We start from the raw sequence: 12,639 nt of genomic DNA, 5'->3' as shown, positions 1-12,639 counted from the left end.
GAATTTAGCTTCTAGGAGTGAAGGAGATTCAGGGCAAGGTTGAGGGTTTGAAGAAAAGGCAAAGATTTAGGACATCCATTATAAGGACTGGAAAGGAGGGCAAAATAAGAACAAAAGGGACAGTAAAGCTGCACTGAGGGTTAGCACTGAGTTAGGAAAGCAAAGATTTGCTTGGAGGCTAAATACAATGAAGGTGATCACTTCCAGAAATGCAAGTGAACAGGGAAAATGCATAATAATGAGGAGGGTGCTGGTGATGTTCACAAAACAACAATATCAAAAATAACTTGTATGTGCCAAGTAATTCAGGAACTCATCCTGGGCCAGTATTGTGTAGTGATTAGTCAGACTTAAATCCTAGCTAATCTATCTCAAGCTATGTGCCTTGGGAAACTTAACCTCTCTGTCTTAGTTTTGTTATCTTTAAAATGGGCATAGGGAGTTCCCATCATGGCTCAGTAGTAACTAACCCAACTAGTATCCATGAGGATGCAGGTTTAATACCTGGCTTTGCTCAGTGGGTTAAGGACCCAGCATGGCCATGAACCTTGGTGTAGGTCACAGATGTGGCTGGGATCCCACATTGCTGCATCTGTGGTGTAGGCCAGCATCTGTAGCTCCAATTAAACCACTAGTCTGAGAACTTCCATAGGATGCGAGTGCAGCCCTAAAAAGCAAAAAAGGGGGGCATAAAAATAATAGTACCTACCTTATAGGGTTGCTGTGACAATTCAATCAGTTAATTCATGTAGAGCATTTGTAATGGTGCTAGACACAAAATAACCACTTGTTACATGTTAGTTATACTCAACCCTGCCAAGCTAAGGCTATGTTGAGGATGACAGAAGTTCATGAAGTTAACACCACAACTCTTAGCACATAGCCAAGGATGAAATCATCCTTGAGAAAGTTTCAATATCACTACAGAACTATTAAAAGATCAAAAATACTCTGGGCCACCAACCATACCTATGACAGACATCCTTTTTCTGAAATTGTTGAAATCCAAAAAGGCAAGCAATTGATAAGTAGCTAGTGTTCCCAACTCTTCTATTGTTATTGTCTCTGGGGTCCGAGACTTAAAAATGAACCCCAAATTTTTTGCAGCAGTCACTAAGGCCCCTTCATCAGGTGATTGAACTTGGTAAATCAGCTGTCCTAAAACAGAAAGAAACAAGTGGATTAAATAACAACAAAAAAGTACAGTAAAAAAGAGAAAAGAAACAAATGTATTAATACCGAGAATAATAACATTCATAGAATATCCATATAATTCCAACTCATTCTATAACACATCCAACCCAAGTGTCAGCTCTAGAAATCAGACCTTTTCCACTACAATCAGCTGACCAGGTGCCTTTCCTGTGGACTACCACAGGACACCATGTACACCACCACTGGAGCCCTTACAAGAGTCACATTATGGGAAAAGTATTCCTGAGAATGCCTCCCTACTATGCTGAAAGCTTCTTAGGTCAGAGCCACACCATATTTTTAGCGACTAGAAATGTGCCATGAAAACAACCTAAATGTCCATTGACAGATGAATGGATTAAGAAGATGTCATACACAAACACACACACACACACACACACAGGGAATACTACTTAGCCATAAAAAAGAACAAAATAATGCCATTTGCAGCAACATGGGTGGAACTAGAGACTCTCATACTAAGTGATGTAAGTCAGAGAGAGAAAGACAAATACCATATGATATCATCTGTGTCTGGAATCTAATATATGGCACAAATGAAGCTTTCCACAGAAAAGAAAATCATGGACATGGAGAACAGAACTTGTGCTTGCCAAGGGGGGAGGGGGAGAGAGTGGGATAGACTGGGAATTTGGGATTAATAGATGCAAACTATTGCCTTTGGAATGGATAAGCAATGAGATCCTTCTGTATAGCACTGAGAACTATATCTAGCCACTTATGATGGAGCATGATAATGTGAGAAAAAGGAATGTGTATGCGTATGTGTGATTGGGTCACCTTGCTGTACAGCAGAAAATTGACAGAACACTGTAAACCAGTCATAATGGAAAAAAAATTAAAAATCATTAAATTTTAAAAAAAGAAATGTGCTGTGAAACTTTAACCTACTAAAACACTAAATACGTATTAACTCACATAATCCTCATGGCAACACTTTGAAGTTGGGATTATTAAGATTATTACAGACAGACCTTGGAGATACTACAGTGGTTCCAGACCACTGCAATAAAGCAAATTGCAATAAAGCGAGTTGTATGAATTTTTTGTTTTCCCAGTACATATAAAAGTTACATTTACATTATATTCTACTCTATTAAATGTGCAACAGCATTATATGTAAGAATATACATACTTAATTTAAAACATTTTATTGTGGAAAAGTATCAATCATCATCTGAGCCTTCAGCAAGTCATAATTTTTGCAAGAGTAACATCAAGGATCACTGATCATGGATCACTATGACAAATAACGAAAAGTTTTGAAATACTGTAAGAATTAACAAAATGCAATATAGAGAAAGTGAGCGATTACTACTGGAAAAATGGTGCCAAGAGACTCGCTTAATGCAGAGTTACCACGAACCTTCAATTTGTAAAAAATACAGTATCTGTGAAGTGCAATAAAGTGAAGCTCAAGAAAACAAGACATGCCTGTATTTCCATTCTACACTGGTGAAATGTATGACTAAAAATGCTATGTGAATTTTGCAAGAGCACACAGCTAGAGTGATGGAGCAGATATTCCAAAATTCCCTTTCAGTCTGTTACTAATGACAATTTTATGAGAATATATACCAAAAAAAATCACTTGAAATGTAAGGAAATCAAACCAGGATATTAATTATTAGTATCTCGTGTTGTGTATGTGTTGGAGTGGAAGTAAGAGGGGAAAAAAGAGAGAAAAGACTGAGGTCAAGAGGGAAAAATACATAAAAACCAGCATGAATAAAGTAAGCTCTTCTATATAAAATTACTGTTTTATGTAAAAATAAATTAGAAAAAGTAAGCATAACTAAGTCAATGTTTATTGACTTACAAGACAAACTGTTAAGAAAACTGGTTGCATATTAATTTATATACTATGATTCCTTTTTGTTTATACATATATATTTTATATACATGAGCAAGTAGAAAGTATGAAATGATGCACATCTAATGTTAACATTAGTTACTCCTGTAGAGGTGGATTTGAAGTTCAAGGAAGAAATTATTACCTTTACCTTGATAAATCTTTGTATTGTATGGTTTCACTTGCTATAATAGGCACAAATTAGTTTTTGAAATTCCAAAAAGAAAAAATTAAAGCAATTATTTGATCAACCTATGAAATGCTAACTTTCCCTTCTGGTAACACAGGAGATCAGGTGCCAGGACCAACCTCCCCTGCTACAAATAGCTAAGATTCTGTAAATACAAAACATCTTAATATTTTTGAATGCAACCATGACTGGCAAGAAAGTATTAGTTGTTCAGGTCAAAGACAGAAAAAGATACAGTTTGAATAAAGGAAGGGCATTTTCTAAACAAAGAGAATTTGATCATTGGTTTCCAGTCTTTCTGGGCTTTGGTTTAAAAAGACATAGGCTAAGGAAAGAAATCTAATGAGAGACCACCTCTTAAACCAAGATCCTTAAATATACTCTCTCAGCATAAAGGTAAATTGGAAATCGGTGCCCACTTTAAGAGTGCCTATAAAGAAAACTGCCTTTTTTTTTTTGAGAGCAAGGACTCTAACAGATGTTTGTACCTCAATGTTCTAAAGGACATTGTTCACAACAGCCAAAAGGTGGAAATGCCCAAATGTCCATTGACAGATGAATGGCCCAACAAAATGTGATAAACATATACAATGGAGCATTATTCAGCCTTAAAAAGGAATGAAATTCTGATATATGCTACAGCATGGATGAGCCATAAAAAACATTATGCCAAGTAAAATAAGCCAGACATGAAAGAATAGATAATATATGATTCCACTTTGAGAAATCTAGAAGAGTAAAATTGATACAGAAAGTAGAATAGTGGTTATGAGGGGCTAAGGGGAAGAGGAATGGGAAGCTATTGTTTAATGGGTAAAGAGTTTTGGTTTGGAATGATTAAAAGGTTCTAAAATGCATAATGGTGATGGCTGAATAAGAATGTGAATACCAGTGAATTGCATGCTTAATAGTGTTTACAATGGTAAATTTTATGCTCTGTAAATTTTATTACAATTTTAAAAACCAAATGGGAAATATTAAGTGATAAGTTCTATGATTTTTATTTTTCTAATATACATCATCAAGTAAAAACAGATGGGTCCATCACAAGGCCATTTATCCTGTGTGGAAAACTGCATTTTTATAAGAAAAAAAAAGCTGCTAAAAATTTGTGACTCCCATGTATATTTGCATTCTATATTCAAAATACCTGGGTGACCTGAAAAAAGGCAAACTGAATTAATTTGTTTCTATATTAGAACATTGACTAAAGCAAATGCAAATGCTTTCTTGTAGAAACCAGCCTTCTGCTCAGGACCCAAAGAATTTCTACAAATAAAGTTCCAAATAAAATTGCCATCTCACAGTTGAAAAATCAATAAAATAACAATAAACAAGATATAATTATAACCAACAAAAAGAACAGAAGGTATAATAGTTGGAAAAACTTTAGATATCAGAATTATCATAAATACTACATACAAATATTTAGTGGACTTCAAAAAATAAAAGAGGCATGAAATTAAGCAAATTTGAAAAAGAATTAAAGACCTTGCAGAAATCAAAAACAGCAAATTAAATACTACTGAAGAAAGAACTAGTGTACAGGAAAACATGGAGAAAATTGTGGAATACATTCCAGAGAGACAAATAAATGGGGAAAACTGAGAGAATTATTAAAAGTCATAGAGAATAGAGAGAAAACATTTAACACTGAAGATCTAATATGAAAGGGAAAATGAGTCAGAGGCAATACTTGAAGAAATATATGGCTGAGGAAACTCCAGAACTTATTTTAAAAAAAATGACATTCTATAGCTTCAAGAATATCAGTGAATCCTCAGCAATACAAATATCTTTAATATTCACACCTACACTAAGAACATGAAAGAGGAAGAAATCTCAAAAGCAGTCAAGTAGAAAGGACTAATTATATTCAAGCTACAATCAGACTGACAGCTGACCATATAGCAACAGAAATAGCAGCCTGAATATAGTGGAATATCTTCAGTGTGCTGAGAAAAATTGTCACTTTAGATTTTTACACACAGCAAAACATCATTCCAAGGATAAAGATGAAATAAAGTTTTCAAGCAAAGTTTTTGAGAGTTTGCTACCAGTAGACTCTCCTTAAAGGAAATTAAAAAGAATACACTTTTGGTCAACAGAAGATTAGAGCTTGGACAATGGTTAAGGAGCATAGAAACAAGTAAATACATAAATAAATCTAAGAAAACTATCAAAACCCATAAAAATAACATCTTGTGGGACTAAAAAGAAGAAAATACATGAAAATACATGAAAAAGGTTTATTAGTATTGAAAGGTTTTAAAGTCCTTATTTTGTTTAAAAAGGCTTAGGCTTCATTAATTATGCTAATATTTTGAGGTGAACCACTAAAAGAATACTAATAAGGGTATATTATTTCCAAAGCAGAAGTAAAAATGAACTAAATTCATAAGAAGACAAGAAGAGACTAAGAAACAAAATATGGGGCAAATATAAAATACAAAGTAAGATGGTACAAATAAAACTATATCAATAATTATATGTGAAATACTTGGAAACTAAATATATTAATAATCAATAAGGGTAAATTGACTAAATATTCCATTTAGCATTTAGTTTAGTCAAACTAAAGATTCTTTATAAAAGTAATAAATTATGCCTTTTATAAGAGATGTGTCTACAACATAAAAAGAAAGAGACTGGCAGAAAAGAGTGTGAAAATCTATAGCTACAATGCAAATACTAACAAAAGGAAAACATCTATAACTAGCTATATTAATATGAGGTGAAATAAGCTTTAAAGTAAAAATGTTACTAGAGATGAAGAGGATAAATATACATTGATAGACATTTTAATTTAAGGAAAATTTAGGTATAAACTAGTAGCTAATAACATGATCTTAAAACATATAATACAATGATTGGCAAAACAAAACAGAAATAGACAAATATACCATTACAGTGCATTTAACTATGCTATACTATACTATAATGATTTAAAAATACTCTCATTAATTGAAAAATCAAGCAAAATACTGCACAGAGAGAGGGATAAGACTGAACAATACAACAAAGAATATGTAACAGATATATTTAGAAACCAGTACTCAATAACTACATAATGCACATTTATTTCAAGGACACATGAAACAAGGCTACAGTAATCAAGATGTTGTGGTACTGGTACCAAAACAGACATACAGACCAATGGAACAGAATAGAGAACCCAGAAATAAACCCAGACACCTATGGGCAATTAATCTTGGACAAAGGAGGCAAGAACATAAAATGGGGAAAAGACAGGTTTTTTAGCAAGTATTGCTGGGAAACCAGGACAGCTGCATGCAAATCAGTGAAACTAGAACACATCCCCACACCATGCACGAAAATAAACTCAAAATGGCTTAAAGACTTAAATGTAAAACAAGACACCGTCAAACTCCTGGAAGAGAACATAGGCAAAACATTCTCTGACATCAACCTTACAAATGTTTTCTTAGTCAGTCTCCCAAGGCAACAGAAATAAAAGCAAAAATAAACCAATGGGACATAATCAAAATGACAAGCTTTTGCACAGCAAAGGAAACCATAAAAAGAAAAGAAAAGACAACCTACAGAATGGGAGAAAGTAGTTGTAAATGATGCAACTGACAAGGGCTTAATCCCTAAAATATACAAACAACTTATACAACTCAACAGCAAAAAAGCCAACAACCCAATTGAAAAATAGGCCAAAGACCTGAATAGACATTTCTCCAAAGAAGATATACAGAGGCCAACAGGCACATGAAGAAATGTTCAACATCACTGATTATTAGAGAAATGCAAATCAAACTATGAGGTACCACCTCACACCTGTCAGAATGGCCATCCTTAACAAGTCAACAAATAACAAATGCTGGAGAGGGTGTGGAGAAAAAGTAACCCTCCTAAACTGTTGGTGAGAATGTATATTGGTACAACCACTATGGAAAACAGTATGGAGGTACCTCAGAAAACTAAATCTAGAACTACCATATGACCCAGCAATCCCACTCTTTGGCATATGTCCAGACAAAACTTTCCTTCAAAACGATACATGCACCCCTATGTTCACTGCAGCACTATTCACAATAGCCAAGACATGGAAACAACCTAAATGTCCACTGACAGATAAATGGATTAAGAAGATATGGTATATATATATAATGGAATACTACTAAACCATAAAAAAGAACAAAATAATGTCATTTGCAGCAACTGGATGGAACTAGAGACTCTCATAATAAGTGAAGTCAGTCAAAAAGAGAAAGACAAATACCATATGATATCACTTATATCTGGAATCTAATATATGGCACAAATGAACCTTTCCACAGAAAAGAAATGCATGGTCTTGGAAAAAAGACTTGTGGTTGCCAAGGGGAAGGGGGATGGAGTGGGCTGGACTGGGAGCTTGGGGTTAATAGATGCAAACTATTGCTTTTGGAATGGATAAGCAATGAGATCCTGCTCTATAGCACAGGTAACTTTAGTCACTTGTGATGGGACATGACGGAGGATAATGTAAGAAAAAGAATGTATATATATGTGTGTGACTGGGTCACTCTGCTGTACAGTAGAAAATTGACAGAACATTATAAACCAACTATAATGGAAAAAATAAAAATCATTAAAAAATAAATTAAAGTACTGAGGTGTATAACAGAATCAGATTCAATACTCTATGAAACATTTATGGAAACTGAATGCATATTGAGCCATAAAGCATACTTTAACAAATTTTAAAGAATTAATGTAATGAGACAATAAGAAAAAAAGTAAATTTTTTCTCTTTAATTTCACTTAAACAGAAAAAATAATCTATTGAAGCCCTTGTATGTTCTAATTTACTGCTTCTGAAATTTCATCCTTGCAAAGGGAATCAGAATATCAACTTCCCCAAATGTCTTCTCCATGAAATAAACAGCACACACTTAACATAAAAGCATCATCTTCAACTATAAATTATAGTCACATAGTTTTAAGTTCATTAGATTTGAGTTCTGCTCTTTTTCATAACTAATGTTTATATAAGAAAAGTTTCTATTTTCCAATTCACTTCAACACACATGGATTTAAGTTATCTATCCTATAATTAGAGCTTTAAAAGGAGAATTAATGTAATTTCCCCTTATTTAGTATCGTCACCCTTCACTTAGAATTTGAATTCTCTAAGCAAGAAACAGAAATAGTTGAAAAGATACACACATTTACTTCTCTTCACTTTAAAATACCTTTTATGGCAGAAGAGCTATTAGCCAATATCCACTAGAATAGGTAAAATTTAATAGTAACAATACTAAACATTGGTAAGAATGTGAAGGTACTAGAACTCTCACACACTGATGGTAGGAATGTAAGATGATACTCCAAAATATTTGGGCAGTTTCTTAAACATCACTATGCTATGATCAGGCAATTTTCATTCCTGAGTGTTTACCCAAAGCAAAATTTGTTAAATATTTTTTAAAGACATAAAAATGTTCATGTGAACTTTACTCATAATAATCATAAGCTGGAAACAACCCAAATGTCTGAAAAGGGGGCAGGGGAAAAAATAAACATGGTATATGTATTCACACAATGAAATATCACTACAAAATTAAAAGGCATGAAGTAATAATTGATACAACATGGATGAATGATAAAAAATATGACATTGTATGCAAGAAGCCAGACACATAGGAATACATATTGTATGATTCCATTTATATGAAGTATAAGAATAGGCAAAACTCATCTTTGATGATAAAAATCAGGGCAGTGGTTGATTGGGCAGGCATTGGTGATATGTACTGGAAAGGAATATGAGTAGTCTTTCCAGAATGAAGTAAAATATATACCTTGACCGTGGTGGTGGTTATGTGGATGTATGGAGTAGTTGAAATTCATTAAGCAATACACTCAAGCTCTGTGTGTTTTATTGCATTTAATTCTATCACAGTATGAAAAAAATCAATGATACTAGAAAAGAAGAATGAATATTATCAGTAAACTAGTAAATTTTAGAAATGTTTGAAAGAGAAAAAATAAATTTGGTAAATGAAGAAATAAGAAAGGAGAAAAACACAGCCCAAAACATTTGCACAAGAAAAGTAGTACAGAGGTAAGAGCAACTTCCAAAGATTCTCCACATCAGTCTATGAATGAGAAGAGCAGAAGTGGTCTTAGAGACACCATTAATAAAATTAGTTGAAGAGTTCCACTCAGCACTCCCAGATTATTAAGGCTCCTTCTGCTGCCAGCTTATTGGGAACAACAGGCTGCAGTGCCATTTTCTCCAGAATAAAACCTTGAAGATATTCTTCTACACCAAATATACAATTCATGTAAGGAAACCTTGAAGATTTGAGTACTGAGATAAGAGACCAAAGCTCAAAACAGCCAGAAGTAGCTTTAGAATTCCACGAGGATAAGAGAAATAAATCAATGAGAGAAAGGAACTCCATGACTTTTATTCTTTTCCAGGCCAGAGCTTCAGTACAACTTTCTTTCAAACGGGAGTGCTGGCACAGACCCCTAGCACTAAATCTGAAAAAGTGAGGTAATTAAACCCAGATATCATATGAATTCCAGGAGAGGGGAACCCATACCCAGAAGATGAGCTATTCATTCAGTCTCTCCAAACAATTTTGGAAGACATGGCACTGTACTCAGAACATACATTCACCAAGAGTACACAGGGATTCTCAAACACAAATAAGAAGAGGTAACCAGGGAATTCCTGTTGTGGCTCAGCAGTAACAAACCAACTAGGATCCATGAGGATGCGGGTTCAATACCTGGTCTCAATCAGTGGGTTAAGGATCCAGCATTGCCATGAACCGTGGTGTAGGTCGCAGATACATCTTAGATCTGGTGTTGCTGTGGCTGTGGTGTAGGCTGGTGGCTTAAGCTCCAATTTGACCCCAAGCCTGGGAACTTCCATGTGCCACAGGTGCGGCCCTAGGGAGAAAAAAAAAAAGAAGAAGAGTTAACCACAAACCACCAAACATTTGAGAACAACATGAATGTTTAACACAGAACTAAAAAAACAAGAGTCCATAAAATGAAACATAATAGAGGAAACAAAAGAAGATTTCAAATTAAGAATAATTAATATCCTCAAAGAGATCTAAGAAAATATCATAATATTAAAATAAAATAAAGGTTTAAAAATAGAATAAACTGAAAGGTATAGATAAGAGAAATTTACTTAAAAGTATTCCGATATCCTCAGACCAAAATATAATAAATCATCTTGGGCGTTAGTATTATAAAGATCAGTTTAAGTCATAACTGCAATTACGTGAAACTTCTGCAATTACGTGGAACTTCAGCAATTAAAATGGGAAGAATGAGTTAGTCCAGCATCATCAAAGACAAAAATATGACTTGAATGTCGTCCAAACAAGGAACAAAAGAAAAAATATAGAGAAAGAGAAAACATATATTCAAGTGTATATATGCATATACATATAAATCATATATATATATCATATATATATCAGATACAAGTACATACAATCTACAGCCTGTATATAATAATATTTCACTTTTGAGCTGAAATTACTTGGACAGTGATTTTCACCCCATAGGTGGTAGCAGAAAGAAGTAAAACTTGTAAATAGAATAGATTGGGCTAAGTTGGTGCAAGAAGCTGATTCACTATACCATTGTCTATCTGCCTCAATGCTTCAACTTTTTCCTGGCCACACCCACAGCATATGAAGTTCCCAGGCCATGGATCCAACTCATGCCACAGCAGCAACCCAAGCCACTGTAGTGATAATGCCAGACCCTAAACTCACTGCTCCGCAGGGCAACTCCTCAATGCTTCCATGTTAAAGCGGCCTGGCTGATTTTGTTCTATTCTACGAACCCTGATCTCCAAATAACTGTCTTAGTAGTATGAGAATTTGTTCATAATGGGGAGCAAATATAATATATTCTATCAGTCTAAGTCTATCCCCATTACTGGGAAAATCCATGCTAAGCATATGCCCAATGGACAGCCATATCTATTAGATGTGCATGTTAATAATGAGACCTAAGTGACACAACAGTATTTCTCTATTGGTCCTGCACACCAGGAAGCTCACAGTCAAATATGATGCTCAATCATAAAAAAAAAAAATTATCCATTTAATTGACATATCTGGGCCCTCATCTTTCCAATGCCCTTATTTCTTTTTTTTTTCCTAAGTTTCTCTGATCTTTTGGAAAACATTTAAAATATAAATAAATACAAAGAAAAGCCAGTGCTAGGTAAACCCCTTATGCAATGCTCTACTCTGACTTAGAAAGTCCTTTCAATTATAAACATTTTTAATAAAAATATCAATTCTGATTTTTTTTAAAAGGCTCATCACGCATACACACTTTGCACTTACCTGCACTGTTTTCCTCTGACATTACGGTGTGGCAGAGAGCAAGTACCCTAAGGAATTCATGAACTTTGGGATCACCCAGTTTAATGGATTCCATCAGATGGTGGTCAAAAAATTGAAATGTTCTATCTGCTTGGGGGTCAACTGAGAAACCCATAGCCTCTTTTTTCTGTAGGAGAACAATAAGAGCAAAACTGTAGACTTCATTCCAACAAAAATCCTTTAAAATTCAAAAACACTTCCTCTGAGGATTGTTAGTGTTTATATGATTTTTCAGCCTCAAAAGTCTGGCACTAAAATGGCTTTCTGTCTCTCCCTTACTGTTAAATATTCTCTTCTCATTTCAGAGCCATGTACCCATGGCAGTAAACCTGCAAAAAGCATATGAGAAAGAAAAAAAAATCCAATGGCTGTACAGATTATCAGATGTTTATGGTAACTCTAAAATACAAAGAAGCCCTTAAAACTCAAAGATTTATTCCACACCTATTTGATGGCAAAACCTGACCTGACTTGCACTCATTTTGGCAGTAATATCTGACCTGGAATGGTAGTGCCTACTTGTAGACTTTTAAAGTATACTTAGTGTGATTTAATATTTTCCAATATAAAAATATTAATGTGCTTGATTACAGAGTACTTTCTCTAATCTCATTAGAGATACTGCATAATATAATGACAATTAAAATCAGGATCTTGCGATATTTTCACTCCCATGTTCACTGCAACATTTTTCATAATAGCCAAGAGGTAAAAACAACATAAATGTCCATCAACAGATGAATAAATAATATGTGAGACAGATAGATATATCTCACATATATATATTCATATATATATATACATACTCACACACACAGAGTGAAACATTACTCAGCCATAAAATGAAATCCAGTCTTTATACTACTACATGAATGAAACTTGAGGCAATACACTAAGTGAAATAAACCAGTCACAAAAGAACAAATATTGTGGATTTCTCTTGTGACACAGCAGGTTAAGGATCCAGCACTGCCACTGCAGTGTATGGGGTAACGGCTGTG

General features: G+C 34.2%; 1 protein-coding gene across 7 annotated transcripts in view; it reads right to left on the bottom strand.

The window, feature by feature from the left end:
- The window catches only part of ATP8B4 (ATPase phospholipid transporting 8B4 (putative)), a 256,893-nt gene that overhangs the window by 82,273 nt on the left and 161,981 nt on the right, over positions 1-12,639 (bottom strand). For all 7 annotated transcript variants that reach the window (XR_007133091.1, XM_047766387.1, XM_047766390.1 and 4 more), the window contains 2 exons: positions 11,600-11,765; positions 970-1,158 (listed from right to left, as the gene is read on the bottom strand). Coding sequence is in view for 6 of the 7 variants with exons in the window: in XM_047766387.1 (XP_047622343.1) it covers positions 970-1,158; positions 11,600-11,765 (355 nt within the window). In the remaining variant the exon portion in view is untranslated. The remainder of the gene's footprint in view (positions 1-969; positions 1,159-11,599; positions 11,766-12,639) is intronic.

Source organism: Phacochoerus africanus, chromosome 2 (genome assembly GCF_016906955.1).
Source record: "Phacochoerus africanus isolate WHEZ1 chromosome 2, ROS_Pafr_v1, whole genome shotgun sequence".
NCBI classification, from domain to species: Eukaryota; Metazoa; Chordata; class Mammalia; order Artiodactyla; family Suidae; genus Phacochoerus; species Phacochoerus africanus.
The sequence above is the reverse complement of the archived record's forward strand: the minus strand, read 5'-3'. Positions and strand labels throughout refer to the sequence as shown.